At 51.2% G+C, this 25,753-nt stretch overlaps 6 protein-coding genes and 1 pseudogene across 8 annotated transcripts; 3 read left to right on the top strand and 4 right to left on the bottom strand.

Annotated features, from left to right (window-relative positions):
- Nucleotides 1-463: 463 nt before the first annotated feature.
- RpL13A (ribosomal protein L13A) lies at nucleotides 464-2,187 on the bottom strand. Its single transcript, XM_003746255.1, has 4 exons — nucleotides 2,100-2,187; nucleotides 1,638-1,710; nucleotides 846-1,282; nucleotides 464-589 (listed from the first exon to the last, which is right to left on the bottom strand). The coding sequence occupies exons 1-4, from the start codon at nucleotides 2,118-2,120 to the stop codon at nucleotides 503-505; spliced, it is 618 nt and encodes a 205-aa protein (XP_003746303.1). The 5' UTR covers nucleotides 2,121-2,187; the 3' UTR covers nucleotides 464-502.
- Nucleotides 2,188-5,245: 3,058 nt separating this feature from the next.
- LOC100906458 (nucleolar MIF4G domain-containing protein 1) lies at nucleotides 5,246-8,677 on the bottom strand. The gene is made up of 7 exons (XM_018640621.2): nucleotides 8,387-8,677; nucleotides 7,235-8,279; nucleotides 6,897-7,140; nucleotides 6,600-6,762; nucleotides 5,883-6,518; nucleotides 5,605-5,795; nucleotides 5,246-5,498 (listed from the first exon to the last, which is right to left on the bottom strand). Exons 1-7 carry the CDS (start codon nucleotides 8,675-8,677, stop codon nucleotides 5,246-5,248), a joined length of 2,823 nt encoding a protein of 940 aa, XP_018496137.2.
- Nucleotides 8,678-9,776: 1,099 nt separating this feature from the next.
- Nucleotides 9,777-11,780, bottom strand: Coq3 (ubiquinone biosynthesis protein COQ3, mitochondrial). The gene is made up of 8 exons (XM_003746256.1): nucleotides 11,604-11,780; nucleotides 11,294-11,395; nucleotides 11,104-11,205; nucleotides 10,853-10,993; nucleotides 10,630-10,764; nucleotides 10,367-10,462; nucleotides 10,079-10,265; nucleotides 9,777-10,001 (listed from the first exon to the last, which is right to left on the bottom strand). The coding sequence occupies exons 2-8, from the start codon at nucleotides 11,366-11,368 to the stop codon at nucleotides 9,874-9,876; spliced, it is 864 nt and encodes a 287-aa protein (XP_003746304.1). The 5' UTR covers nucleotides 11,369-11,395; nucleotides 11,604-11,780; the 3' UTR covers nucleotides 9,777-9,873.
- Nucleotides 11,781-12,088: 308 nt separating this feature from the next.
- Sec23 (transport protein Sec23) lies at nucleotides 12,089-14,696 on the top strand. Its single transcript, XM_018640634.1, has one exon. The coding sequence runs from the start codon at nucleotides 12,188-12,190 to the stop codon at nucleotides 14,564-14,566; it is 2,379 nt and encodes a 792-aa protein (XP_018496150.1). The 5' UTR covers nucleotides 12,089-12,187; the 3' UTR covers nucleotides 14,567-14,696.
- Nucleotides 14,697-15,191: 495 nt separating this feature from the next.
- On the top strand, nucleotides 15,192-19,094 carry LOC108864611 (uncharacterized protein K02A2.6-like; annotated as a pseudogene).
- A 1,340-nt stretch (nucleotides 19,095-20,434) lies between these two features.
- On the top strand, nucleotides 20,435-22,478 carry LOC108864612 (WASH complex subunit 1). The gene is made up of 7 exons (XM_029112314.1): nucleotides 20,435-20,656; nucleotides 20,773-20,895; nucleotides 20,978-21,159; nucleotides 21,260-21,477; nucleotides 21,566-21,729; nucleotides 21,842-22,105; nucleotides 22,196-22,478. The coding sequence occupies exons 1-7, from the start codon at nucleotides 20,435-20,437 to the stop codon at nucleotides 22,460-22,462; spliced, it is 1,440 nt and encodes a 479-aa protein (XP_028968147.1). The 3' UTR covers nucleotides 22,463-22,478.
- Nucleotides 22,479-23,249: 771 nt separating this feature from the next.
- RpS30 (ribosomal protein S30) lies at nucleotides 23,250-24,538 on the bottom strand. 3 transcript variants are annotated; one of them, XM_003746257.1, is made up of 3 exons: nucleotides 24,390-24,538; nucleotides 23,562-23,785; nucleotides 23,250-23,473 (listed from the first exon to the last, which is right to left on the bottom strand). In XM_003746257.1, exons 2-3 carry the CDS (start codon nucleotides 23,779-23,781, stop codon nucleotides 23,283-23,285), a joined length of 411 nt encoding a protein of 136 aa, XP_003746305.1. In that variant the 5' UTR covers nucleotides 23,782-23,785; nucleotides 24,390-24,538; the 3' UTR covers nucleotides 23,250-23,282. The 3 variants fall into 3 exon arrangements, with proteins under 3 accessions (XP_003746305.1, XP_003746307.1, XP_018496148.1); XM_003746259.1 differs by having other exon boundaries at nucleotides 24,297-24,399; XM_018640632.1 differs by lacking the exon at nucleotides 24,390-24,538 and having other exon boundaries at nucleotides 23,562-23,953.
- Nucleotides 24,539-25,753: the final 1,215 nt, after the last annotated feature.

Below are 25,753 nucleotides of genomic sequence, written 5' to 3' on the forward strand. Positions count from 1 at the left end.
ATTGAAATACGAATTCCATCACGGAATGCCGTACTTTTTCGCCTCGCTTTCCAAGCTCAGAGATTCGATCTCGTTGTATATGGGAATGTACTCCACCGCAGCGGCGAGCACTAGTCAAGAGTGGCTCGCCAAATGCTACGGTTGGAATTGATTTTGCAAGGCATTAAATTGGCACAAGTTATGGTTCAGGACTTGTCACAGAGTGCACCTTGCTAAGAAGATCTATCGCTCATTATAATGATTGGTGATGATCTTGTCGATCCATGGTATAACTTGATAAGATACACCAATCAAGCATATTAGTGAATCTTTAAATTTCGCAGATGTCGCAATAGGAGTTCCCCTCAGAGGAGGAAAACGCCGTTGTGTGACCTGCCAACACAGCGCCATCGAAGACCATTTCAACGAGCAGGCTCCCCGCCGGATCGTATACATAGCTATCTAGAGAAGAGGACGCAGCTGATTCCAGTTTGAACTCCTTTATTCAAAGTCGTCCAACCTTTCAAACGACGTATCCGAGCTTAGCCAATTCAGCCTGGAGGGGCGCGATCTCTTTCGATAGCTGTTGTTTTGCCTGTTTCTTCGTTTTCTGCAAGCGGAAAAGTCGGCTGCATCAGACCCTCTCATCGGGCACGATGAAGAAGAAGTTTGATAGGATACGAGCAGATGGGAAATGAATATTACTAGGGATTGTCGAGCGCTTAATGTAGTAATCGTTAACGATAACGGAACTTGTACACCGCCCAAGAGTCGTTTTGCACCCGTAAATTCCACAAAATACGACGTATCGCAGAGCATGGATCAAAATGGTGCGAGCAGGAAGGGGGATGCGCAGAGTGACTCACCTTCTCGAGCTTGATCAATTTGTATCGGAGATATCCCTTGACCTTACGCTTGGCTTCGAGGCTCTCAACAACGTCCGAGTACTTCCAACCGACTTCGGAGCTCAGCCGACCCAACTGGCAGATCTTTCTGCGAGGGTTCGACCGGACAACCTTGAGGGCGGCGGGGACGACCATCCTCTTCTTGACATCGTACTTGGGGGGAATTCCCTCAAAGCACTTCAAAAAGCTGAGAGCTTTCTGACCTCGCGCGGTCTTGTGCGGCAGCATACCACGAACGGTCCGCCAGAAGATTCGAGACGGAGCACGGAAGTGGAACGGTCCTCTCGTCGGGTTAACATTGCATCGCTTCTTCAAGAAAGACAGATACTTGAGTTTGTTTCTGAACAGGCCGCCCGAGATGACAAGGCTCTCGCAACGAACCACGACGACTTTTTGGCCTGAAAACGGAGGAGACTCGCTTTAGATCGAAGCTGGTGCATCGGCATCGACCGGAGGGGATATCGAGATGATTGTCCACGCTTTCACATGCAAACGACCCTTCAGGCAAAGCCGGCGGTCGAATGACTCCAGTGAGGAGCGGGTTCTGCTATTGCAAGGTCCTAGAGGTCCAGCATAGTGATTCGTGCAGTCCCAAGATAACTTGCTGGGGGAAGTTCCCCCGACGATATCACTGATGTCGTTATCAACCGAGCACTGACAACGCTATATCGGAAGTCGGATGGAAAGCTATCCACTATTCGACGGATGCATGTCATGAGATCGGAGGCTTCGATTTCAACGCTGGTAACTTACCGGTGAGCAGGGTTTTCGCCACCAAGGACGCGAGACGGCCAAGGAGGTGACCCTTGCCGTCGATCACCACGGGCTATTCGGAAAGACAAAAATCGATTATTAGTCGGGCCTGCTCCACGTGTATGCCGCTTGCGGCTACCGGCTCGGGTGAAACGGGCGCAACTTCATATCGCAGCGTCCATCTGGCTTCTTCGGCAAGTTTTTTCGGACCCTCGTGGGGATCCCACCCAGGGGATATCTCTATTCGAGATCGAAACCGATCGGAGAACGCCAAAAAACGAATCGTCCACGTGAGCACGCTGAGCACATGTTGGGAACAAATAATGCAATTTTCACTGAACCGGAGGCTTTTTTAGCACGAGTAGATTCACACAACTCTCCGCTGGGTGGGCCTACTACATTCCAGATGGACACGGACAGTGAACTCCGGGAGAAAGCACTGAATTCGGTGAAATTCCTTACCGCCTCGGTGAAACCTGGCATTGTCGGATGAAAAGACTTGGCCGAGGCCTAACGCACACAGCCATAGGGATCCTGCGATTACAGCGCCAGCAGCGGCTGCCAGGCGGTCGTCGACGATCCTTCATGGCGCGAGAATTCGATTTCGAGTGGCAACTACTCTGGGAAACAATGTTGCGATACATTGTCAAAGATAGTGAACGGAGGATCTTGTCAGACTTATAGAGAATCGACTGATCGGCGGTTCTGGATGCCTCGACGAGAGGGTCTCCGACTTCAGCCGTACAATCGAGATTTTTTGTTTCTTCATGGTCGCACGGACTCAAATTCACATGCTTGTGGATTCGGCATGGTACATAATCGAAGTCATCGCCTCCTCAACGAACAGATCAAAGTGACGAAAAATTGACGGGTTTATCCCGCTGAATCCTCCGTGTTGCTTCGTGTTTCATCTGATTGATCTTTTTTGTTCTTTTTCCCGTTTCTCTTTCCTTCTTGGTTCACGCTTCTCGATGGCCCCTTGTTGAGCCCTCAGTCAGGTGAATCACGCGAAGTAGCGGGAGATCAGAGGATTGGATTTTCCCCCATCGCGAAATGATTCGCTGCATAAGTGTAATACTGCAGTATTCCCGTCTATACTCTTTTCGATCTTGGGCACCAGCCTCGATACGACGTCGGTATACGCCTCTTTCGAGCAATCGGGGATAATCTCATCAGAAGGTTGTATCTATGATCGAATCCCGGGAAATGAGGCCATAGGGGTCTGGATACCTGCGTTCAGGAAGATTCGGAGCATGAGAGGTAGCGCAGGAATTGAGAAAAAATCATAAAATCAAAAGCAGCATTAATTCCCACCTCGGCGGCACTGGGCACCCGCGGTCTATAGTTGATGGCTTCCAAGAAGTCTTGTCTCCGCTCATCTGCCGTTTTCTGAGGAGTCTTCTCTGTCGTTTCCGGTCTTTGAGTAGGATCTTGTTCCGGCGCGAGAGAAAGTTCCTGCGACGCAGCTATCTCGGAGGGGTCCAAGCAGCTTCTTGCGAGAGAAGAGCCGCGAGGCAACGGGGCTCTGCTGAAGCGCCCCAGCGGTTGTGACCCGGGGCCAAGCAACTGTTGGGACGAGCTCTTGAAGGTGCTCGGTAATGAGAGATCTTCAATCGGGGGTTGTTGGAGACTCAGTCGGACCACTGCATTTTCCGAGGCGAAGTTCTCGACGGCCGCGGCGCTCGGCTTGTCGTCCCCTTCAGCGCGATCGTTTTCGGCTCGAGAGGCAGCCAGCCGAGAGGGGGTCATTATTAGGTCATACAATTTCTGTATGAGTTCGTCTGATCGCGAAGATCCCCTTTCTTTCAGCTTGGAGCGTCTCGCGATCCGTGTCTCCGCGCAAATGCTTGAAGTTCTCATTTGGAGTCGATTCTCTCCACGAAGGCCGCTCCCTGAAGCCTGGGACAGGGTTTCGACGTTCATTCTGGCCAGTTTCGCGGAACACTCCTCTCTGACAGAATTCAACCATTTCAGACCTCTCTCCATAAGGTTGTCTAGTGGGCCCAGGACGCTCTTGCTCCGGTTTTCAGTTTCTCGATCGTCGGAGTCGAGAGCCGGCAGATCCGTCTGCGAAGCCGTAGCGATCGAAACACCTGAGGGATTGGAGTCATTCGTTGTAGGGAGGTTCTGAGCGCAAGGAGTGTTCCTAATTCAGCGCATAGAATCGCTTATGTCGTACCGGAGCTTCGGTGGGATGTTGTCCCACCGGCTGCTGCGGTCTCATCGACCAACGACGGCAGAGTTCTGGCTCTGTTTGACGCCGCTTGCTCCCTCAAGAAACGCTCGACGGGCGGCAGAAGTCGCCCATTCTGGGAGGCTGATTTTATCTGATCCTCTCTCGAGCCCGACGTCTCGTTCGAGGATCCTGCGCTTCGTCTCTTTGTCGTAGAGAAAATTTTAAGAGAGCGATCGACTCTCCGTGATGTTCCGCGGCATTCCTGCGGCTGGGGGGCAGTTTTCGCTGCAGCAGCGAGCTTCCTGCTCTGATGCTCCAGGATCTCTCGCCAATCTTCTGAATTCTCCAGCATTCCATGATCCTCCATTCCCTGAAGGAGTCTTCGAGCGGCTTCCTGGAAGCCTGATGACGAGAGCTGATTTGTCGATTCCAATCCCTTCAGCTCCAACGGGGGTAGCGCTTTAGGTAACTCGAGTCCCGTCGTTGATGATGCCCATGGAGGGCAGGGAAGAGTCCATGATCCCTTGCGTTCCCCACCTCTCGGTGTCCTTTCAACCTTCTTGTGCGCATCATGCTTCTTGGGAATCCGCGGATGAATGCTGAAGGACTCGCTAGAAAGTTCTGAAACCAAACCTTGAGTAGTGTAAATCGGAAAGTCTCTCGATCGTATGGGAGGCTCCCGGTCGACTCAGTCTCGACAAAGTGTGAGTCACCAGAAGAATCCATCTCATTCTGCTGCTTCGACGTCTCCTCCTTTTCGCCCTCCTCCCGGAAACAAACCTCACTCTCACTGGTGAGATTCATTTTCGTTGTCGTTGGAGTACTCTGCAGAGCCCTGTCGAAAAGGTCGCGTGGATTCCATTCTCAGACAGGGTTCCACGTGTTCCTGCTATACAGGCCCCCTAAAGAATATGGAATCACAAGTTTTGTGCTCGATCTCCCCTATTAGGCGACTACTCTCTTCGCTTTATGGAAGTTCATCGCGATTGGAGTGGGGGGGGGGGTTGTGGAGAATACCTCGCTGATATCTCGAACGGGTCACCGTGCATTATATTTCCTTAGACGATTCCCTAGAACGACTCAGCTACGAATGGAGATCGAGCTCTCTCCCCCAGAGCCCCGTTCGTACCATACTTGCCACGGCTTATTGATATCCTCTGATTTCGATGTTAGCTGCCATTGCCACACGCAAATATCGAGCTGATGTGAGTTGATTCACGACCGACACTAAGACTTGAGATCTTCCGAAGTCTTTCCGGATCAACATTATATTTCGGTCGTATGCTCCATGAAATCTTGGCTGCAGGATGCTGAACGAGAAATGAGACGCCCCGAAGCGTATAGGGGGCTTCGGGAGGGGATAAGGTAGACACTCTTTTTATTTGTACAGGTTTTCACAAATAACAATTCCAAACAGATGGAGATTGATCCTTCAGTCGAATAAGTCGGCGTCACCTTGGTGGTGTTGTACGCTCAGCGCATTCTCCGCCGCCTTCAACTTCATCTTGATTTCCACAGGATCCACATCGAGCAGAAATTTCGGATTTTTCAAGAGGAACTTCTTGAAGAATACCAACAATCCATCTCTCAAGAGCTCGAGCTTCGGTCCAGCGAGAGCAACTTTCGAAAAAATGCTCGTGATCTCTTCGTCGTCTAGCGTTCCCAGGACATCCAGGAGAAAACACCTGCCGGGATTCCGACTCGTCTACACTCAAACCGAAGGGGAACATCTTCCGCTGCTCGAGAGAAGAATGAATTTTTCTTCGACCTAGTTGGATAAGAAGTACTAACCTCAAGAAGGCGATCACTTTATCATTAGACAAATCGACAAACTCGATGTTCTTGAGGACCGTGAGCGGAAGACCCTTCTTGCACACGAGCATCGAAGTGAAAAGAGCGAGGAACCTCACTTTCGCTACCGTGTAGGAATCGATTGACTTGATGAAGTCCCAGATGGCACACTGGAGGGTCATCGAGAACACCTGCGAGAAAGATTTTGAGGTTCCTTCAGCAACGTCTGTAATCTGTACGAATCGCCCCGTCTGTCCCAGCAACTATTCGAACCTCACCTTCCTATTCTTCTTGCAGAAAAATAAGGCCAGGTGAGCGTAGAAGGGGTTGAACTGCTTTTCCTTCGCCGTACAAAGTAAGAGTACGTAACAGAACTCCCGTTGTTGGATCGGTGTCAAGTTCAGGCGCAGTATCCGCTCGCTCGCGTCGATATAGTCCTGAGCCGACATAATAATGCAGAAAATCGAACGCCGGATATCCGTGTTCATCCCAGCTTTGGCAGCCAGCTCCAGAATTCTAGAGCTGACTTCTTCTCCCGCCGGACGTGATGTATCCTTCGAGACCTCAGCCTTCGGACGTGAATCATCCTCGTCCGCCCAAGCCGACCCAACCAGCCACCATTTTCCGCGGATCCTTGCGTTGTACAGATCCTCGAGCGACACATTCAGCTCGTGAATCACCGCGCCCTTGTTCAAGCACGCTTTCAGAGACTTGAATGCCCGGTCGCTCGTGGAGGGATCGCAATTGGAAATTTTCGAGATATTGTTGTTCTTCAAAGCCATAAGGGTATCCAGCATGAAGCGATGACGATTGGACGACGAGCCCTTGCATTTTGCTTGTATTGAGACAATCAACTCCTTGAGAGCCAACGGATCACATCTTCGGAGTGCGAATCCACACGTTTTCAATATCGTCTGTAGATCGAAGAGGAATCGAAATGAAGCGGAAGAATCTCAGGTACAGGATGACTGCGCGATAGTCTGAGAGAGCCTCACCATTATGTAGTCCACATCGCGCTCGTCGACTGGGTCGAACTTCTTCACAATATCGTAGATGATCCCGTGAGTGACAACTTTGAAGAGGAAGAGATAGCAGAGGAATTTAAGGATGTTCTCCATTTGTTTCCCGGTGCTTTGCGATTCCAGCAAAGACTTGAACCTGGGGAGGATTACCGTAGCTTAGAATTTTCTCCGAACAACCCTTTCGATTTCGAAATTCACTCACCGGCTCAAGCGCGGAAGACACGTGAGTGAGCGTGCTTCCGAAACGGTAAACCTCCGATCTGGGCTCACCTGTCGATGACATCTTCGAGTATTTGAGCACCCACTTCCTGACCGATGTTTCCGTGCAGGAGAGAACAGAGGAGGGCCGGTTCCAGTATAAGTCGCTCCGGAGTAGCACTAAGGCCGAAAACGGCGTCGCCTATAGCGACACTCAGCGTCGAAGTGACGTTGTTCTTCGAATGCTTCGAGTACAGTTCAACCATTTGCTGAGAGATAAGCCTCAAATTCGTTTCACTCAATCGATTCAGTAGCCCTGTAGATGAAGCGTACAAATAAAATAAATTACAACGGCATGATGAATTTCAAAGATATGAGGTGAAATCGCCGATTCTCTTATCGGAGAATACCTTTCACTTGCTTCTGAAGTTTCTCCAATTGCAGGTCATTAGAGAGTTCGAGTCGCCTCGCTGGTGGGACATATTTTTGAGCTTCGGTCGAAACGACCTCCCCACCTGCATTGCGTTTTCGTCCATAGATATCCTCGTAACTCCCGTCGGCTCCTATTTTATTCCTCTTCCGAATGAAATCGTCAGCTTCTTCCTCTTGGGGAATATCTTCCCCGTGAACCGCCGAATCTTCGTCGCTCTCGCCACCCTCACCATCCTCTTGTTCCTCGTCGCCTTCGTCAGCCTCGACATCAGAGTCCTGCTCATGATCGTCGTCTTCCTCCGCGAAATCGGTGTTCCTGGTTGTGGATTCGTCTCTCGATGCGGGCCGCTTGGCGGGATTGCCCCCGACCCTTTTCAATGCTTTTAGTTCAGCCATGACGCTCGCTGCGCTTTCGTCTTCGCGCTCGGAACTTTCAATTTCCTCATTTTCGGAATCCTGCTCATCAACGTTCAGGTCCATTGATTCCGCTTCATCGTCATCGCTGCCATCCTCGGTATCCTCATCAATATCCTCATCTTGATCCATTTCTTCATCGAACTCCCCGTCAAAGTCACTGGCGTCCTCCGCTTCGTCACTCATTTCTTCATCTTCATCCTCTTTCGGCTGCTCGGCAAACCTGATCTTCCTCCTACGCTCGTTCTCCTGGGTGAAGTCGTCAGAATCTCGAGTACTGTCTTCATCGCTCCCAGGATTTTCCCTGGTCTTTTGCTTCATGAAAGCGTTCTTGAGCTCCCCCTCGGCTCCCTCCAGCAGTTCCATATCGTCGTTGTATTGTTTTTTGTATTTCTTATCGACTACTTCGAGGATGAAATCGAGTCCTTCCTCCACGAACGATTTCGGCATGTTATTGTTTTTCCGTTTGTTTAGATAGAGCATCTTTTCGAGACGGCTGATCTCCTTGTCCTCCTCCTCATTCTCCCGCTTCAGACGAGCAACTCGGTCTTCGAATGACTCCTTGAGTTCTTCCTGAATGTTTTCTTCCTTGCCACTGTAAGCCCTCTCCTGAAAGGTTCGGAGGATATCTCAGTTTCAGGAATTTCCCTGCTCCGGATCGGATTCTGTAAAGAAAAATTGTCCATTGCGAGTTTGGAAATTTTGGAAGTACTTACCAGCCTATCGCCAAGATCTTCGTCGCTAGAATCGACCTCCTCGGAGTTTTGGTGTTTACTCTGGCTCGCCGAGGCTCGGGGCTGCTCAGAATCCTTGAATATATCGAGCTTGGAGAAAATTCTATTCATCTGTCCATTGATTCCACTCATGTTCGTTCGGTGCTTTTGAATCTTCCCGCTGGGTTCACCCCGAGCAGAATTCTGCCACTGCAGATATTTAACAGATTGCGCATGCTTCTTCTGTTTCTTAAGCTGCTTGTGGTCCTTGCGAGAGCTTTTCCGGAACTTCATGCTGACACTTCTCTTCGAAGACACTCCAGGTTCAGTAACATGAGATCAGAACTCCCGGCCACAGTAAGAGCTGATTGGAGCGTGTCTCCACCGTTGAGGCAACTCGAAGTGATTCCAAAGTAATCACTCGTCACGTTCGAAAGCCACCAATATGAGCACACTGAAGGATTTCACGAGGTTCCGATGTTCCTTCGATTTTCGAATACTTTCAGTATCCCCCTTTCTCTCTCTGGCCATGTGCGCCGTGTGTTCATGCAGGAATGATGACAATGATCCTTTCGGGCGCGAGCCGTACAGCCGGGCGATTTTTTCGCGCAAGCGGAGGATCATGGGAATCGATCATCGCGAAAACTGACTGAGCCACATCCGAAGTTTGTAAGTTCGATCCGTGAGCGGGAGCGGACTGAGTCAGTCGTCGGGGTCGTATCAATGAATAGACGCGTGGGGTCGCATACCCGGGACTTCATTTAGAACACGAAAGAACCGTTGTATCCCTCCAAAATGTTAGGAGGGGCTCTGCGCGGCAATCATGGTCCTCTTCTGACCACGAGACTCTCCAAGCCCCGAGCATTAGAATCCCTATCGCGTAGAACCTCGACGATATCCTCGAGCGAGTGATTCGCCATTCCTAAACCAGGAGCCGCAACTTCGACTCAAGGAGAACATCTGAATGTTTAGTCGCGCCCTGACAAATGATCGATGGGGGCTCTCGTCTCGCACGCTCCGAGACGAGGACCCTGCGCGCGAGATTCGGCAAGGATTTCAAAGCAGAGAAGTATGAACTTCGCAGGATCCGGTTGACGGCGAGTGTCCTCGTCTTTTGGGCTGTCACGTGCCGATCTGAGCGCGTTCCGCGGCAACCGATATCGTTTCGGAGCTCGGACTCGGATCAGTTTGGGCTCGTGAGGATTACTCGAGATGAATCATTGATCGAGCCTCGGGTCGAGTCCTCACACGGTATCGAAGGAAGCGATACTTGCGACTTGCGAGACGCATTGCGTGCATCGAAACGATCCATCTTGGGAGACCGCGATTGATTGAGTACCGTATTGCCGTGGAGCCAAGGGGAGACCAATGGGCTTCTCTGACTCAATAACACAACATTTTATTTTATTACAGAAATACCTTTCTTAAATGAAAACGAGACCGGGCAACTAGCTAAACTTCATGTCAAACTACCGTCCTTCGGGGATGTTTCATTTAGGGACGTGATCTTGCTCGCCTTTCTGGCATGGATCTCCAATTTTCACTGCGTGTAGTGCATAATTTATGCAATCCATTCCGAACCACGTCCAGTAGCCTCCAATCGGATGGTACATCATTCCTGTAAGTCGATTGCATGTGTGAGATTTCTCGGATGCTTCCCGAATCAACAGGCTGGAATTAGAAGACTCTGCCCACCTTTGACCTCTGAGACGGCGCAGCCATGTTTTGCGAGCTTCAACTGTAGCTCTTCGGGCGTCACGAACATTTGCCAGTCGTGCAGTCCGCGAGGGACTAGGTGTACGATGTACTCAGCGCCTATCTTCGCCACGAGTAGCGATAGAAGTGTTCGGTTTATCGTGGTAAAGAACAAATGACCATGTGGCTGAAAAGCGTTCTGGCCTCAGTCGGGAGTTCCGGAGCTTCTCATACCCAGAAGCAGGAACCGAGAATTCCGATCGAAGGAAAAAAAGACAATCGATCTACCTTGACGACTCGTGAACAGTTTCGGATGAACTCATCAAGATCCTCCACATGTTCGACGACTTCGGAAGCTACAAGGGCATCGTACTGCTCCCCGATCTGATGAAAACTCAACGTTTTAGCGGTATGCTCATAGAAAGGGGGAAACCTCGACCTGATTCTAGCCGAATGTTTCGATACGGCTCCCTCGCCGATCGACAGACGAAATCGGAAAGATCGAGACTTCACACGTCGATATCGTGAATGGACACTCGAATGCTTCTTACGTCTTTAATATCCCCGCAGATATAATTGATTCGATCTCTGATTGACGGGTCTCGGCTTGCATGATCCTTAGCAGCAGCGATGTTCGACGGAACGATGTCCAGACCGGTCACATTGGCTCCCAAACGAGCGAGAGGCTGGAGATCCGACAGAAATTCCAATCACACAACTAGCTCAAGGATCCGTCCGCTAGATTATGGACGAACCGAATGACAAGGGGAATACCTCTGACAGCAGACCTCCGCCACAGCCCACATCGATTATGGAGAAACCTTTCAGAGTACTCGCAGGGTCTTCTAACTTTCTGTGACCTCGAAGTTTGTCTGTGATGAGCGGTACTCGGAGCTCATTCATGCGAGAGAGGACCTAGAAAAGAAAAATCCCTCAGACTTTGGAACGATTCCCTCAGCGTGGTTTGAATTGCCTTACGCTGCTCAGTCTTGCGCGTCGGAAGATTCCCAGAAAAGTAATATCACCTCGAATTCGCCTCTAGGAATCCACCATTGGTCTCTCAGTTTGGAGAAATCTCGCTCATTCTTCTTCACGGTGTCCGATGCAGGAGCGCTCGGAGCTTCTTTCTGTAGGAAGAATGACGATAGAGGTTTCATCGAACCTTTCCGTGGAAATTCCGGCGTCTTTCTCTGTATGACTGACATGATAGCTTACAACTTGTGAGGACAGCGGCCGACTAGAGTCCAACAATACTCGGCCGAGAACCCGGAGGAATCGACCCCGAGTCATCCTGACCCTCGAATTCTACGGTGAGAGCTGGAGATAAATGAAAGGTCCCCGTCAACAGACGCGGTATGACGAACCCTTCCTCGGTCCAAACAGAACTCTGTTTCTCTGACTCTCGATTCGAGAGGTAAGGATAGAGTTTCATCTCACGAGGTCACAGATGCGGAGTGAACTCAAGCTCGCGGTTCCTACAGCGTATGCGGTTTATTAGCATTGCAGTCAGAACACCAAAGCTTACGGTTATCAGAAGCAGATCATCGAGAGAAACCAAAGGCAGAAGATGTCTCCGGACTATGCACAGCGCGCGGGCGAGGGTGGAACTTGTACCCTTCTCTGTCTCGGAGTGTTTTCCTATCACTGTCGTTTCTGAGAGAGTATAGCACGGCACTACTTCTTCAGCAGTAGTGGGGACGAATGGCTTCTCTCTCTCATTCGCCTCATGCTGCACCCGGAAATCGCCCTTGGACCTACGGAGTTCCCCCCGGCTCAGCGCGATAAGTCGATCCTGCAAGCGCCCTCCGCTCTCTGTGAACTCGGAACTGGCCTCGAATCCGAGACAGAGCTCTACATTGGGGAGATTCGTATACGATCGGATGAAATCGGGACCTCTTATCAGCTGCGATGAGAGCAGCAGCCGGCAGCCTCTCGCCACCACCACCGAGCAAAGAGCAGATGACCAAGATATTCGTTATTCGAAGCTGTGCCACGTTCGTTTTCAGAACGTCCAGCAGTTGTCGGCTGATGACACTGACGTGGAAGTTGATCGAGTGAACGACTAGAACTGCTTCATTGGCGGTGCAGGAAGTGAGGAACTCCGTCGAAATGGCGCAGTACCAAACGTACGCGGACTTCATTCAACAGCAGGAAGATCGGGACGGTGTACGCCTTTCGTGGAACGTGTGGCCCTCGTCGAAAATCGATGCAACTCGACTAGTGGTTCCGGTTGGAGCTCTGTTCACTCCTCTGAAGGAACGAACAGATTTGCCGGCGATCCAATACGACCCCGTGCTGTGTACAAATCAGAAATGTCGAGCCATCCTCAATCCGCTCTGCCAGGTGGATTACCGGGCGAAATTATGGGTGTGCAATTTCTGTTTCCAGAGGAACCAGTTCCCTCCGCAATACGCGGCCATATCCGAACAACATCAGCCGGCGGAACTCATCCCGCAGTTCTCGACGCTAGAGTATACGATAAGTCGTGCACAGACGCTACCTCCGATTTTCATAATGGTCGTCGACACCTGTGTCGATGACGACGAGCTGACAGCCCTCAAAGAATCGCTGCAGATGTCGCTGTCACTTATGCCTCCGAACGCGCTCGTCGGCCTGATAACATACGACAAGATGGTTCATGTTCATGAGCTGCCGGCGAACTGTGTCGCCAGGAGTTACGTGTTCCGAGGGACGAAGGATATCGCTGCGAAGCAGATCCAGGACATGCTCGCCATCAACAAACCGATGGCCCAGCAAGGCCCTCAATCACAGCCCCAGGTCCGGCCTCCGGGTGCTCCCCCACCGATGGGACATCCCCAACAACAGGCACAGCAGCAACCGGCCGCACCGCCCGCAAGTCGATTCCTTCAGCCAGTCCAGAGCTGCGACATGGTCCTGACGGACCTTCTGGACTCTATAAAGAAAGATCCCTGGCCCGTGACGCAAGGCAAGAGACCTCTCCGAGCCACTGGAGTCGCCCTCTCGATTGCCGTAGGTCTGCTCGAGGCGGCGTACCCGAATACCGGTGCCCGTATCATGCTCTTCACTGGGGGAGCGTGCACCCAAGGTCCGGGCATGATCGTTTCCGAGGAACTGAAGATGACCATCCGGTCCCATCACGATATTCAGAAAGACAACGCGAAATACATGCGGAAAGCTCAGAAACACTACGAGGCTTTGGCGCAGAGGGCTTCCGCCAACGGGCACGCCATCGACATTTATTCGTGCGCCCTCGATCAGACAGGTCTGCATGAAATGAAGACGTGCGCGAATTTGACTGGAGGACACATGGTTCTGGGGGACTCTTTCAACTCGAGTCTCTTCAAACAGTCGTTCCAGAGAGTTTTCACCAGAGACTCGAAAGGAGAACTCAAAATGGGCCTGAACGCCGTCGTCGAAGTCAAGACCTCGAAGGAGCTCAAGATCTCTGGCGCTATCGGAAACTGCATTTCGATGAAATTGAAAAACTCCAACGTGTCCGACACCACCACCGGTCTCGGCGGAACCTGTCAGTGGAAGATCTGCTCCCTATCGCCGAGCAGTACGCTAGCCGTGTTCTTCGATGTCGCAAATCAACACAATAGCGGGATACCACAGGGTGGAAGAGGCTGCATCCAGTTCATCACGCAGTACCAACATCCCTCGGGTCAGAAGCGGGTGCGAGTGACCACGATCGCCCGTAACTGGGCCGATGCGACCACCAACATCCAGCATGTCACAGCTGGCTTCGATCAAGAAGCGAGCGCCGTACTCATGTCCCGTATCGCTTGCTTCAAAGCCGACGAGACCGAGGAGGGTCCCGACGTTGTGCGTTTCATCGATCGGACCCTCATCCGGCTATGTCAGAAGTTCGGGGACTTCCAGAAGGACAGCCCTGAAAGCTTTCGATTCCCCGATAACTTCTCGTTGTACCCTCAATTCATGTTCCACCTCCGTCGATCGCAGTTTCTGCAGGTCTTCAACAATTCACCCGACGAGACGTCATTCTACCGTCACATGTTGATGACCGAGGACCTCACGCAATCGTTGATCATGATCCAGCCTATTCTCTACGCATACTCTTTCCAAGGACCCCCGGAACCCGTGCTGCTGGATACGTCGTCGATTCAGCCCGATAGAATATTGCTGATGGACACGTTCTTCCAAATCGTCATATTCCACGGCGAGACCATCGCGCAATGGCGGAGAGCTAATTACCACAAATCACCCGAATACGAAAGCTTCCGGCAGCTGTTGCAAGCGCCGGAAGATGACGCTCAAGATATCCTGCAGAGTCGATTCCCGATGCCCCGATACATCGATTGCGACCAGGGCGGGTCCCAGGCTCGTTTCCTTCTCTCGAAGGTCAATCCTTCCGTGACGCACAACAATGCGTATTCCTGGAACGGTCAGGGTGAGGCCAACAGTGCGCCAGTGTTGACGGACGACGTCTCGCTACAAGTGTTTATGGAGCATCTCAAGAAGCTCGCGGTGACAGCTGCCAGTTAGCCGCTGCTAGAATATCCTTTTTAAGAAATCTTTAATTTTTGAAGATCATGGTGGCAATCAAAGTCGAATATTGATCGTATCCAGATGGTGATCCGTAAATTATAATAAATTTGTTCCCTGGACCTGAAAATGAAGATGAATATTTTATCCTCACACAAGGAAATCTGAATCGGAAGTCGGAGGGCACGTGAATCCAGAACAATCTCGTTGAGCAAAGATGGGCGCGGATAATTTCACGATGACGCTCCTCCGATCCTGAGCGGAATGCTCTCCTGGCGCTTCCGAGCTATTCTCGTCGAATTGGCGGTAGTTCCTTCGATAGGAGGTGTTAGGTGTCTGAACCCAACGGAATCGATAGTGAGAACTAATAGTCAGCGCGATAGCGCGCTTCAATATCCGACTAATGCTATGTCCATCCAATGCGACACTCTACAATAAATGTCATGTCAGTACGTCCACGACTCGCTGGTGACTGGTCGAGAATCCGCGGCGTATTCTTTCAATTGATAGGTTAGGCCAAGAACCTAACAAAGTGGCGACGAGGATTTCGAAACCCACTGCGGACGACCACAGAGTACCTGGAGAGCAGATCCTGCTGCCCAGCACAAAGCGAGGAAACAAGAAAATGCCCAACAACGGAAGCTCGGAGCCCAACGCGGCCGATGCAACCATGCCTCAGCGCCTGCCCATGTTCGAGAAGTTCGACCCAGAAGCTCAAAAATGGACAGCTTGGACGAAAAGACTCGAAAACTACTTCGAAATGCAGAAAGTGACGGAAAACAGGGTCAAGAGGAACGCGATTCTTTCGTTTTGCGGTGGCGCGGCCTACACGCTCCTCGAGGAGAAGATCTGTCCGGATAAATCGCCGAATGATCTCTCATATGAGGAAATAGTGAAGACGCTGAAGACAGCATACGAGCCCGCTCAGAATGTCTGGACGGCTCGGTTCAAGTTTCGTGAAATCGTGCAGCAGACTGCTGATTCATTGAATGACTTCGAGCGTAGGCTTCGACGCGCCGCAACTGACTGTGAGTGGACCGCAGAGACGCTGCAGCTTAACCTCATCGAACAGTTTCTAAATGGCATGAGTGACAAGAAACTGCGCGAGGCTGTTCTAGTGAAATGTGCAACCCTCCGGAATTTGACTGAGGTCGCAGTTGAAGCCCAAATCTTATATTCGATTCGTCAAGAGCCGATATCATCGTCGAATATTCATAAAGTGAGCAACCAATCCGTGAGAAGTTTTCAAAGACGGAAACCCTTTCATGGGAACCTGAATGGAAAACAGCACTTCAGAGCTCCGGAAGCCAAAAAGCCAACGTGCTACAGGTGTGGGAACTCATCCCATCTCGCTCCCGAGTGCCATCATAGGAACTCGCGCTGCTCGCTCTGCAACAAGATAGGCCATTTGCGAGTCGCCTGTAGGGGCACGCCGAAGAAAATCAATTTCTTAAGAGAGGAGACGTTCCATGCGATCGACTCTCGTTCGGGTAGAGCGCCGGTGAACATCACGTTGCAGATCGAGGGATACCCGGTTACCATGGAAGTCGACACCGGCACCGCTCTGTCTACGATATCGCTGAATAATTTCAACAAACTCTTCAAGAGCAGTCGACTTCTCCCGAACGATGTCCGCCTCCGACCTGCTGACGGTGATTCTATCGAGCCCATCGGTTACGCAGAGCTCGATGTGAAGTACGAGAACGTAGGGAAGAAGCTTCGTCTCTATGTAATAGATCGTCAGCATTTTCCGTCGCTCGTTGGACGCGAATGGCTGGCAGCTCTTCCTGTGCGGTGGCACGAGCTATTCAACTCGAATGGGTGGAATCTCAGCGGCTCAGAGAGTTCGGGTTCGCCTTCGCACCATATGGCAAGTAAGAAAGTGCATCATATCAAGGAACAGAATATGGAGAATGCAGCGAAAAATTTGCTGCAGAAGTACAAGAATCTAACGAAGCCGGGCCTCGGATGCATACCGAGCACCGAGGCGAAACTTGAATTAATGTCAGATAACCCGAAGCCGATCTTCGTACGTGCACGCCCAATCGCTCACGCAATTACCGATATGACCGAGAAAGAGCTCGAGTTCCTGGAAGAGAATGGAGTCATCGAGAAGCTAAATGCAAGCGAGTGGGCGCATCCGCTTGTCGTCGTACCTCGCGCGAAAGGAAAGAAAGTCCGATTGTGTGGGGATTTCAAGAGCGGCATTAATCGTTTCATCAAGACCGACGAACATCCTCTCAAGAATATCCGTCATGCCTTGGATAACATCGGTAACGGAGTGAAGTTTTCGAAGCTCGACATCCTGTCCGCCTTCCTCCACATGCCAGTAAGAGAATCGGATCGCAAGTATCTCGTAGTGAATACTCATCGAGGACTATATCAATTTAACCGAATGTCCAATGGACTCTGTAGCGCGCCGGCCATCTGGCAAAGGTTCATCGGAAGGGGTACTCGCAGGCATAAATTGAGTTGAGTGCGTGATGGACGACATCATCGTCACAGGCAAGACAGATCAGGAGCATCTCGAACGTTTGGAAGAGGTTCTTTCTCGACTGAACGATCAGGACATACGTCTGAACGTCGAGAAATGCCAGTTCTTCCAGGAATCGGTAACCTATTGTGGGTTCGTCCTGAAGCATCAGCAAATCCACAAATGCGATGACAAAGTTCAAGCAATAAAAGAAGCCCCTTCGCCGAAAACAGTCGGTGAGTTGAAGGCCTTCCTGGGACTTATTCAGTTCTACGCCGGTTTCGCACCTCGACTTGCAGACTTGGCAAACCCCATGTATCGACTGCTGAAAGCCGATGCCAGCTTCATTTGGTCGAAGGAAATGTCCGAGTCCTTCGCAGCCGTGAAGCGAGAGTTATGTTCGGACAGGGTTATCGTTCCTTTCGATCCGAAAAAGCCCGTGCTCCTGGCAACGGACGCATCTCCGACTGGGATATCAGCTGTTTTGTCGCATCGTTTCCCTGACGGGTCGGAACGGCCCATTGCATACTACTCAAGAGCATTGACCGACACGGAAAGGAAGTACTCCCAAATCCGACAAGGAAGCATTGGGAATCAGAACGGGAGTCGAGAAATTCTTCTACTATGTCTTCGGTCGAAAATTCACTCTCATATCCGACTCTCGACCTCTGGTGCAGATTTTCTCACCCCAAAGATCGCTTCCACCGCTTTCGGCAACTCGGATGCAGCATTATGCGATCTACTTGATGGGCTTTACGTTCGACATAATCTACCGCCGCACCGACAAGCATCAAAATGCTGATGCATTATCAAGACTACCGGCGAACAGCAAAGACTTTCACACAGAGGACGGCATCGAAAGTTTTCTAGTGAATCAACTTCAAGAGGTTCCCTTGAATTTCAAGGCGATTGCAAAGGAGAGCGGAAGATGCAAAGAACTTCGTCCGCTCTTCAGTGATCTAAGGCGGCAGGTGAATAGTTACATGTCGCCCCGATATTTTGGAATCGACTCTTGCGAGTTTTCGCTATATGAGGACGCAATCATCCTCCGAGGTCATCGGGTGGTAGTCCCGAAAACTTGCCGAAAAAACATCCTCGTTGAGCTACACGAAGGACACTACGGCGAACGTAAGATGAAGGAGCTCGCACGACGATATGTTTGGTGGCCGGACATCGATAAAGATATCAAGAACGTCGTTCTGTCTTGTAATGCATGCCTTGAACACGCTAGGAATCCACCTAAGGAGATTTTACATGCATGGCACCCATGCCAAACCCCTTTCGAGCGCATACATTTGGATTACGCGGGACCAATCGACGGAAAATACGTCCTGCTCATCGTAGACGCTTACAGCAAGTGGCTCGAAGCGTTCATTACGCAAGGGAAAACGAGTAAAGAAACGTTGAGGCACATTCGCGAGACGGTTTCCCGGTTCGGCTTACCTAAAGTAATGGTAACCGACAACGACCCAACATTTGCCTCCGATCTCATGAGGAACTTCTGTGAAAATAACGGAATTCGACTCATGCATTCACCTGCTTATCATCCTGCTTCGAATGGACAAGCAGAACGATTCGTCGCAACCTTAAAAAACGCCTTGAAGAAACTCTCGACGGAGGGAGGAGATATCCATACTAATTTGTGTCGGTTTTTGTTTCGACAAAGGATGGTGTCCAGCTCCACCGGAGAGAGCCCTTCATCGCGCATGATCGGAAGGGAGTTGCGCTCCAGATTGGACTTGTTACAGGAGGTTCCCCGAATTTCCGACAGGGCCGACGAGAAGGCGAAGTTCAGGGTTGGTGATCCGGTCATCGTCCGCGACTATAGATCTCGGAAGCCGAAATGGATCGCGGGCAAGGTCGTGAAGAATCATGGGACAAGGATATGTCGGGTGAGGGTTCCCCATGGTATATGGAATCGTCATTTTGAGCAGATCCGCCCCAGATCCGATCATGACCAACCGGTAACTGCAGAGCAAAGCTCAATTCTCGCCGCAGTGCTTTCAGTTCCCGAACAGCAGGATAGTCAACGACCGAGTTCGACAGCTCCACTAGGAGAGCAACCAGAACGATCTAAATCGATTGGGACCAGCGAAGGAAGCCCGACTATTCGAGAGCACTGCGTCACAGATGGTCCAACAACCGACTCCGATACTTCAGACGATTATGCCGATGCCGAGAATATTGCCGTTTCCCCTGATAAAGTACCCACTGCGCCAGTGGAAGTGCGTAGATCCCAGCGGAGCACCAGAGGCGCTCCGCCGGCTAGATTTCAACATTGAAATGACGTCGATGTCCCGTATTGTGTGTATAATGGAAAACCTATAGGGAGGGAGAGTTGTTAGGTGTCTGAACCCAACGGAATCGATAGTGAGAACTAATAGTCAGCGCGATAGCGCGCTTCAATATCCGACTAATGCTATGTCCATCCAATGCGACACTCTACAATAAATGTCATGTCAGTACGTCCACGACTCGCTGGTGACTGGTCGAGAATCCGCGGCGTATTCTTTCAATTGATAGGTTAGGCCAAGAACCTAACAGGAGGCGAAATCGTTTGCATGAACTCTACTTTTGGCCGCGGGCGAAGGCCCGACTCCGATCGCTCGCCATCAGACCAACCAATCTCGAAACGTCTATGGCGTATGGAATCGGGTATGTCACATGGAATCCTCATTTGTGGCAGAACTAGCCAGATCGGTCATCCCACGAGATAAAATACGGAGAACGAACTGCATTGCATTGCGCTCGCAACGTTCTCAACGAAGTTGCTCGCAAGCTCCTGATGTCTGTTGTGAGCGGTTGAACAAAACTTAGAATAGCAGAGATGCGGTGCGGGCTCCCGCTCCCTTGGTTCAAAGAGAAGCGCTCAGACACAGATCCTGCGTTTCGCTCGTGTGTGGGACGGACAAAGTCAAGCGACGGACGGAGCACGATAAGGGAGACTCGGGATATCCGAGCTGATTCTCTAACATCTCCCTTTTCTCCGATGTGACGTCGAAGAAGCGTGTTCCCAATAAAGTTTCTTCGAGCTTCCTCAAGTGGATGCCGCGCTCCGTGGTCATTCGAGTGCGGGATTCGGGATCGCGCGTGTGCTCGAATACTCCCCTGTCAGCAGTAGATCCAGTCAGCTGATTTGGAAGGTGTCCGTAATACTCGCGAGATTTCACGAGCACCGACAGCAGATCACCGGCACAGTGAGCTATTCGGTAAGATCGAGCATGTTGAGTTCAACTGATACTGTCCCTACCCAGTGTCCATATGTAATGCCAGCCATTTGAGCGACGACCCACCTGTTCGTTGCGATGCTCGGAGGCAGACCTCCGGCAAGATCTGTCACCCCTTCTCGTGATAACTCGGCTTCTAACCGGCTCAATTTTCCCTAAGAATGCGTGATGTTGGAGGTGAATCCTCTCTATTACGATGTGCCACAGGCGCATCTCGTGGCAGCTATTGATGCTCAACTCGAACAACTCGACAAAGCGGGGGCGATCATCTCCTCTTCCGTTCATTCGAGAGTGCACGAGTACAGAGCTCGTTTGGACGATCTCAGGAAAAGACTGCAAGTCGCGAGGAGGAAAATCGAGAAAATTGCCAAATCGAGAGAAGGCATAGTGGTGAGCTGAGCCAATCATGAAGTTCCCTCTGGAAAACACCGACGCTTCCGATTGGGAGCTGAAACTCCAGATCTATTGGAACTTCCCTCCCTGAGTTCGTCTTTGTCCTCTCACAGATATATTCTGCCGGGAGTTATCCGGTTCCTCGCGACAAGCAGGAAGAGAAATTCAAGCGTCTATTCCCATTGAGTCCCCTGGAACCTGCGAAGGAGCTCGGGGAAACTCATAGACCTCCAATTGTTTGTGAGTATTTCCTTCAAGTTCTCGTTGCGACGGAGGGATTTCGCCGAGAGATTCGTTCTCGTCGTCTCGGTGATTCAGGGTGCATTTCGTTCTCCAGCCTCTTCCTTGGGTGAAGGTCTCAGATTCCTCCATGTCAAACCGCCAACATCGAGCGAAGATGAAAATATCTACAAACTCCCGCCGAAGGGTCTTGGTAGCTTCCATAAAAGAGGAATACGGAATGTGGCTGACATACTCCTCTTCAACACCGCCATAAATCCGTGAGTTGATCATGACATGATCCATGAACGAGCCCTCGAGTTCTGGCGTCAAGGAACTCCGAATCACTGGAATTCTCGAGAGCTGTCTCAAACTCCTCAGGTACTCAGAAGAGCCGCCGACCCCGCAACGAACTCCACTCCCTGTCGAGGTCGCCACTCTGCCTCCATCGACCCTCGGATCTCCCCTCTCTTTTTCATCGAATGTCACGGAAGAGAACGTCGATGGCTTCCTGTACGATCCTGGCAAGCGGACGACTCCAGCTCTCGAGCTCCCTGCGAACCTGGTGCTTGGAGAAGAATTCGTCACGGATCTACCAGGTATGTCTCCGACCTCCTAAAAAAAATCTCCGGGGACGCACTCCCTTCTCCATCATCACATGATTCGAGTCGACACTCTCTCTTGCAGATCTTGTGGCTAGCGGATCGAGTCAATTCACGTTCGCAACTCCCTCCATCTTCTCCCCGTCGTCTTCGAACGATTCTTTCCAAGAACGACCAATTTCGAGCGATGTGGACAATCTACCCAGACTACCGAGCCCGGACGTCGACTCGGAGTTGGCGCTCCCTCAGGTGAGGTGCTCATGTTTTCTCAGTGGAACAGGGGCCCGTCGGATGATCGTATTCCAAACCGTTCCTTCCCCTTATTGCGGGAGATGAATTTATGAATATTTTTGTCCCCTAGATTCTCCCGTCTTCACCTCCGCCTGCTCAGACGCCAACCGCCGTGTCTGCGACTTCTCAGCTTCCACAGTTTTCTCCGCCTCCCCCACCCCCCATGCCGGTCGCGGCTCCCCCACCTCCACCTGCCGCTCCCGCCCCGCCTGCTCCACCGACACCTCAGAGCGGACCTGTGGCTCCATCACCGCCGAAGTCTGCACCGACTGGGGATCGTGGATCGCTCCTAGAATCCATCAGGAATCACGGAGGATTGAGCGGCTTGAGATCCGTGAGTCCGAATTTCAATTCGATATCTTCCTCCGGTCGCTCATAGAACGAATTATCTAGAGAAATTGGATCGCTCGTTTTGTTTCAACAGGCGAAGAAATCGACCAAGAAGATACCTCCGAAGAAAACCGTCCAGGCACCGAAGATGGATCATATGGAGGCGCTGAAACAGCGCTTACAACGCATCGGGGAGATTTCTGCGGGATCTCGCCCGAGGCCTGCTGAAATCGTACCACCTCCTCCCCAGCCAAAGAACGTTTTCGAAAAAATGTTGGAACAGGTGAAATCAAAAGATCTTGTTGGGTCGGATTCGGACGATACCGATAAAGACAAGGACGATAGTGATTGGGATGCTTAGACAGCAACGCTGATGAGGCAGGAGGACTCGATTGAACAACGTTTTAAATGTTATAATGATCCGATATGCATCTGTATCTGGGACGGTCCCTCTGAATGTGAGAAGGAGCCTGCGATTTACCTCGCCGGCTCCGTGGATCAACCCGCGACAACCCGTCCCGCGCGTTTAGAATATCTATCCGCCGTCGCTGAGTCGATTTCGGGAAATCGCGCGAAGAGGTTCCGAGCCTTGTTTCTGAATGTTCCTGTTAAGATAATGAATGCTCCCCAGGCTAGACTTGGAGCGAATAAAGTCGATATGCGCAGTACTTGGGTGAGTTCCCTGGACCGGAGGCCCACTAAGAATCCGTGCGAAACCAAAGGCAGATCTGGAACCACTGCTGTCAGTGCGACAGCGTGAGAGATACAGCGGGGAAGCGCCAACCATAAGATGTCGTTGGCGATCGATAGGGTCTGAATCTCGCGCGAGAAGCGGTCTTTCTGAGCTCCTTGACAGCTTATGAAGAGGGGGGACTGGGCGTCTCGAAGCTCAAGGAATTCGCGGCTATTCATGCAAACATCGAGATCAAAGATACGGGGTGTATGAAAATTCTCTTGGCGTGGCCGGAATCGATAATATAGATGTTCAGGAGTGTCTACCATCAACCGGTGAGGGAACCGTTGAACAACCGGGAATCTACGTCTGCCGCCTCTGCTACCCTGCTACTGGATGGAGACGACTTTCTGCGGGATCTGGGCGGGGTTGATATTTTCAGCGACGAATGAGGAAACTCAAAACTATAACGAGCTCTTTTTTAAGGCATATCGCCGCGATTTTTTATTCAAGCAGCTAGGTGGTTGGCGTTCGGTCCGCGTTTCCTTCCGAATGTGGCGACAACGTTAACGAATCGGCGGTTGTACTGCATCCGCCTCTTTGCGCGGCCGGTCTTCTTCTTCTTTTTCTCCTGCTTCTCGACTTTCGGGGTTTGTCCCTTGACCTTTCCGGCACGAGCCAGAGATCCGTGGACCTTTCCTGCAATGAGTTATTATTTAGATCGAGCAACCGACCGACCACTTGTGAGCTGGGCAAGGTATTTGACAATATTTGCATATCAACGAACCTCCGAGAAGTCCTACGGTAGCGTCAATGTATGATCCTTCAACAATGACATCCTTCAAGAGTTGCTCATCTTCCAGGCTCCGTCCGGCACGGGTTGCCAGAGTCAGCTCATTGGCGGCAACACCTTCGCGAGCCTGCACAAAACCCTTGAGGTCCGAAACGGTTTCGGTACCCTCAACGGTGAAAGCGTGAAGTTCCTGACACTGTACGAAGATTTGCATTGCGCTGAAAACAAGAAATCGCATCAATAGGAGGATTCTCTGAGCTCGCCCAAGGGATAGTTCTCCGTGGTCGAATGCTATTCCGGCCGAAACACGTGGCTCGAACACCGGCTCCGCAGCCGAAAAACGCAATCTGTGAGCGAGCCCAGCGCAACGACGAAAACAAGCCTCCGAATCCCGGAATACGTCGGCGAAAATTCAAGGGCTGTCGCGATCTCGCACGTAGATTCCGCTCAGCTAACCCGACACGGATCAAAGCCACCGTCGCAATTCGAACAGACTGCCGAGCTGGCGATTGTCAACAAAGTTCGAATGTTCTCGAAACCGCGTTTCGAACCACGGAACACGGGCCCGCCGCGAGTCGTCGATTCCGAGAGCAAGCCGACGCATCCAAAAACACACAATTTCGCGAAAAACTCAAAAACCACGGAAGCATCAGCGAAATCATTTACACCGAAGTGGATTTCGTCGGTTTCATCCGCTCGGGGCTGAGTAACCCGAACGATATCACGCACAATTTTTCCTATAGATCCGAGAGCTCCCTCCGGGACGAGATAAATTCACAGCACAGGAGATTTTTAATCAGGATTTAGCAAAAAAACGCTTACGAGTCTGACGGCGTGCGAGGCACACGATTGCAGAACCAAAAGGAAATCGAAACCAGTGTCGACTAAAGATGGCGGCTATCTTGGGAATCCCTCACTGGGCGTTGTTTTCTCGATGCCGCGACCCCCGGAACGTTTTATACTCACAAAAAGAGGGGTGAGGACCTGAACGGAGGTGTACGATCTCTTCTTGAGAGAATATCGCGGAGCAAGGGTGATTCCTCTCTCGGAATTCACGGACCCCTATAGAGCGGGGGTCTGCGTCATCCATTACAGCACGGGAGCGCACAGCCAGTCTCCGAGCTCAACAACGAGGGTTCGTCTCTCTCCTTAGAAGGTGTAACTAAGCGTGGTCTCTCGCCAGATTTTTTGATCCCGTTCGATGACGGGAATGAAAATCTGGAATCAGAAGGAGGGATAGCCCGATCGAAGCGACAGTAAAGATAATGAGTATCATTGTCAACAATCTCTCGCCGACATACTCCATCCTTGTAGCGGGCTTTGAATCAGCTGCGGATTCTGAGCTGCGAGCCTGCGGGAGGAGATTGGGTCACGGGACAGCTCAAGCTTCCAGATTTGACTCTAACGCTGTCCCGACATCGGGCAGACTCAGTCAGAGTATCGAAAAATTCGGAACCCGCGGCTGTCACCTGTCTTTAATTCAGGTCTTCAAGAGCTGAGTGGGATGCCGAGGCTGCCTTGAAGGCCATGTCGGCCTTGCGGAATCCGCGGAAATTGCGCATCGGCAGGCTCAATAAGCTCAAAACCTGAAACTATTATACTTTCTTTCGGAGATGATAATCGGGCTATATTCTCTATTATTTCCATGATTATTTTCATTGAAAATTGTAACTGTTACTATCGAGACATTTATACTTTGAATGGAGGCCGCATGCAGTGGTCGTCATTTGGTGGAGGACAGGGGCGTCGGTTCTAGAAGCCCGATCGCTCGCGGAGAACACTCAGGTCCATCGGTGTATAGAAAACTCCGTGAGCAGCACCGCGATTTCGCAGGGATGGGAAATGGTAGTGACCTTCGGAGCAAGCTTTAGTTTTGGGTTTCTCGCCAACTTTTTACCTCATCCTAAAAGCTTGAAAGCAGTACCTTGCGGGGTCGGCTAGGGAGTCCTGTACACATCATTACGAGCTTTGAATATTTTAAACGATAGATCGTAGAGATGAGGTGAAAGTGTCTCTCCCTCGTTCAGCGTGGGCTCCCTGAAAACAGTTATCCGGAATGGAGCGAGATCCAGGTCGCCGAAGGGGCTCGATGCAGATCATCGTCTAATCTGGCGGAGTTCCCCGGTGCCTCCGTCGGAGCCGTGGTCGAGGCCGTGGTTCAGTCAGTGGCGCATTCCTTGGGTTTG

Source organism: Galendromus occidentalis, unplaced genomic scaffold (genome assembly GCF_000255335.2).
Source record: "Galendromus occidentalis unplaced genomic scaffold, Mocc_1.1 scf7180000077494, whole genome shotgun sequence".
Classification (NCBI taxonomy): domain Eukaryota; kingdom Metazoa; phylum Arthropoda; class Arachnida; order Mesostigmata; family Phytoseiidae; genus Galendromus; species Galendromus occidentalis.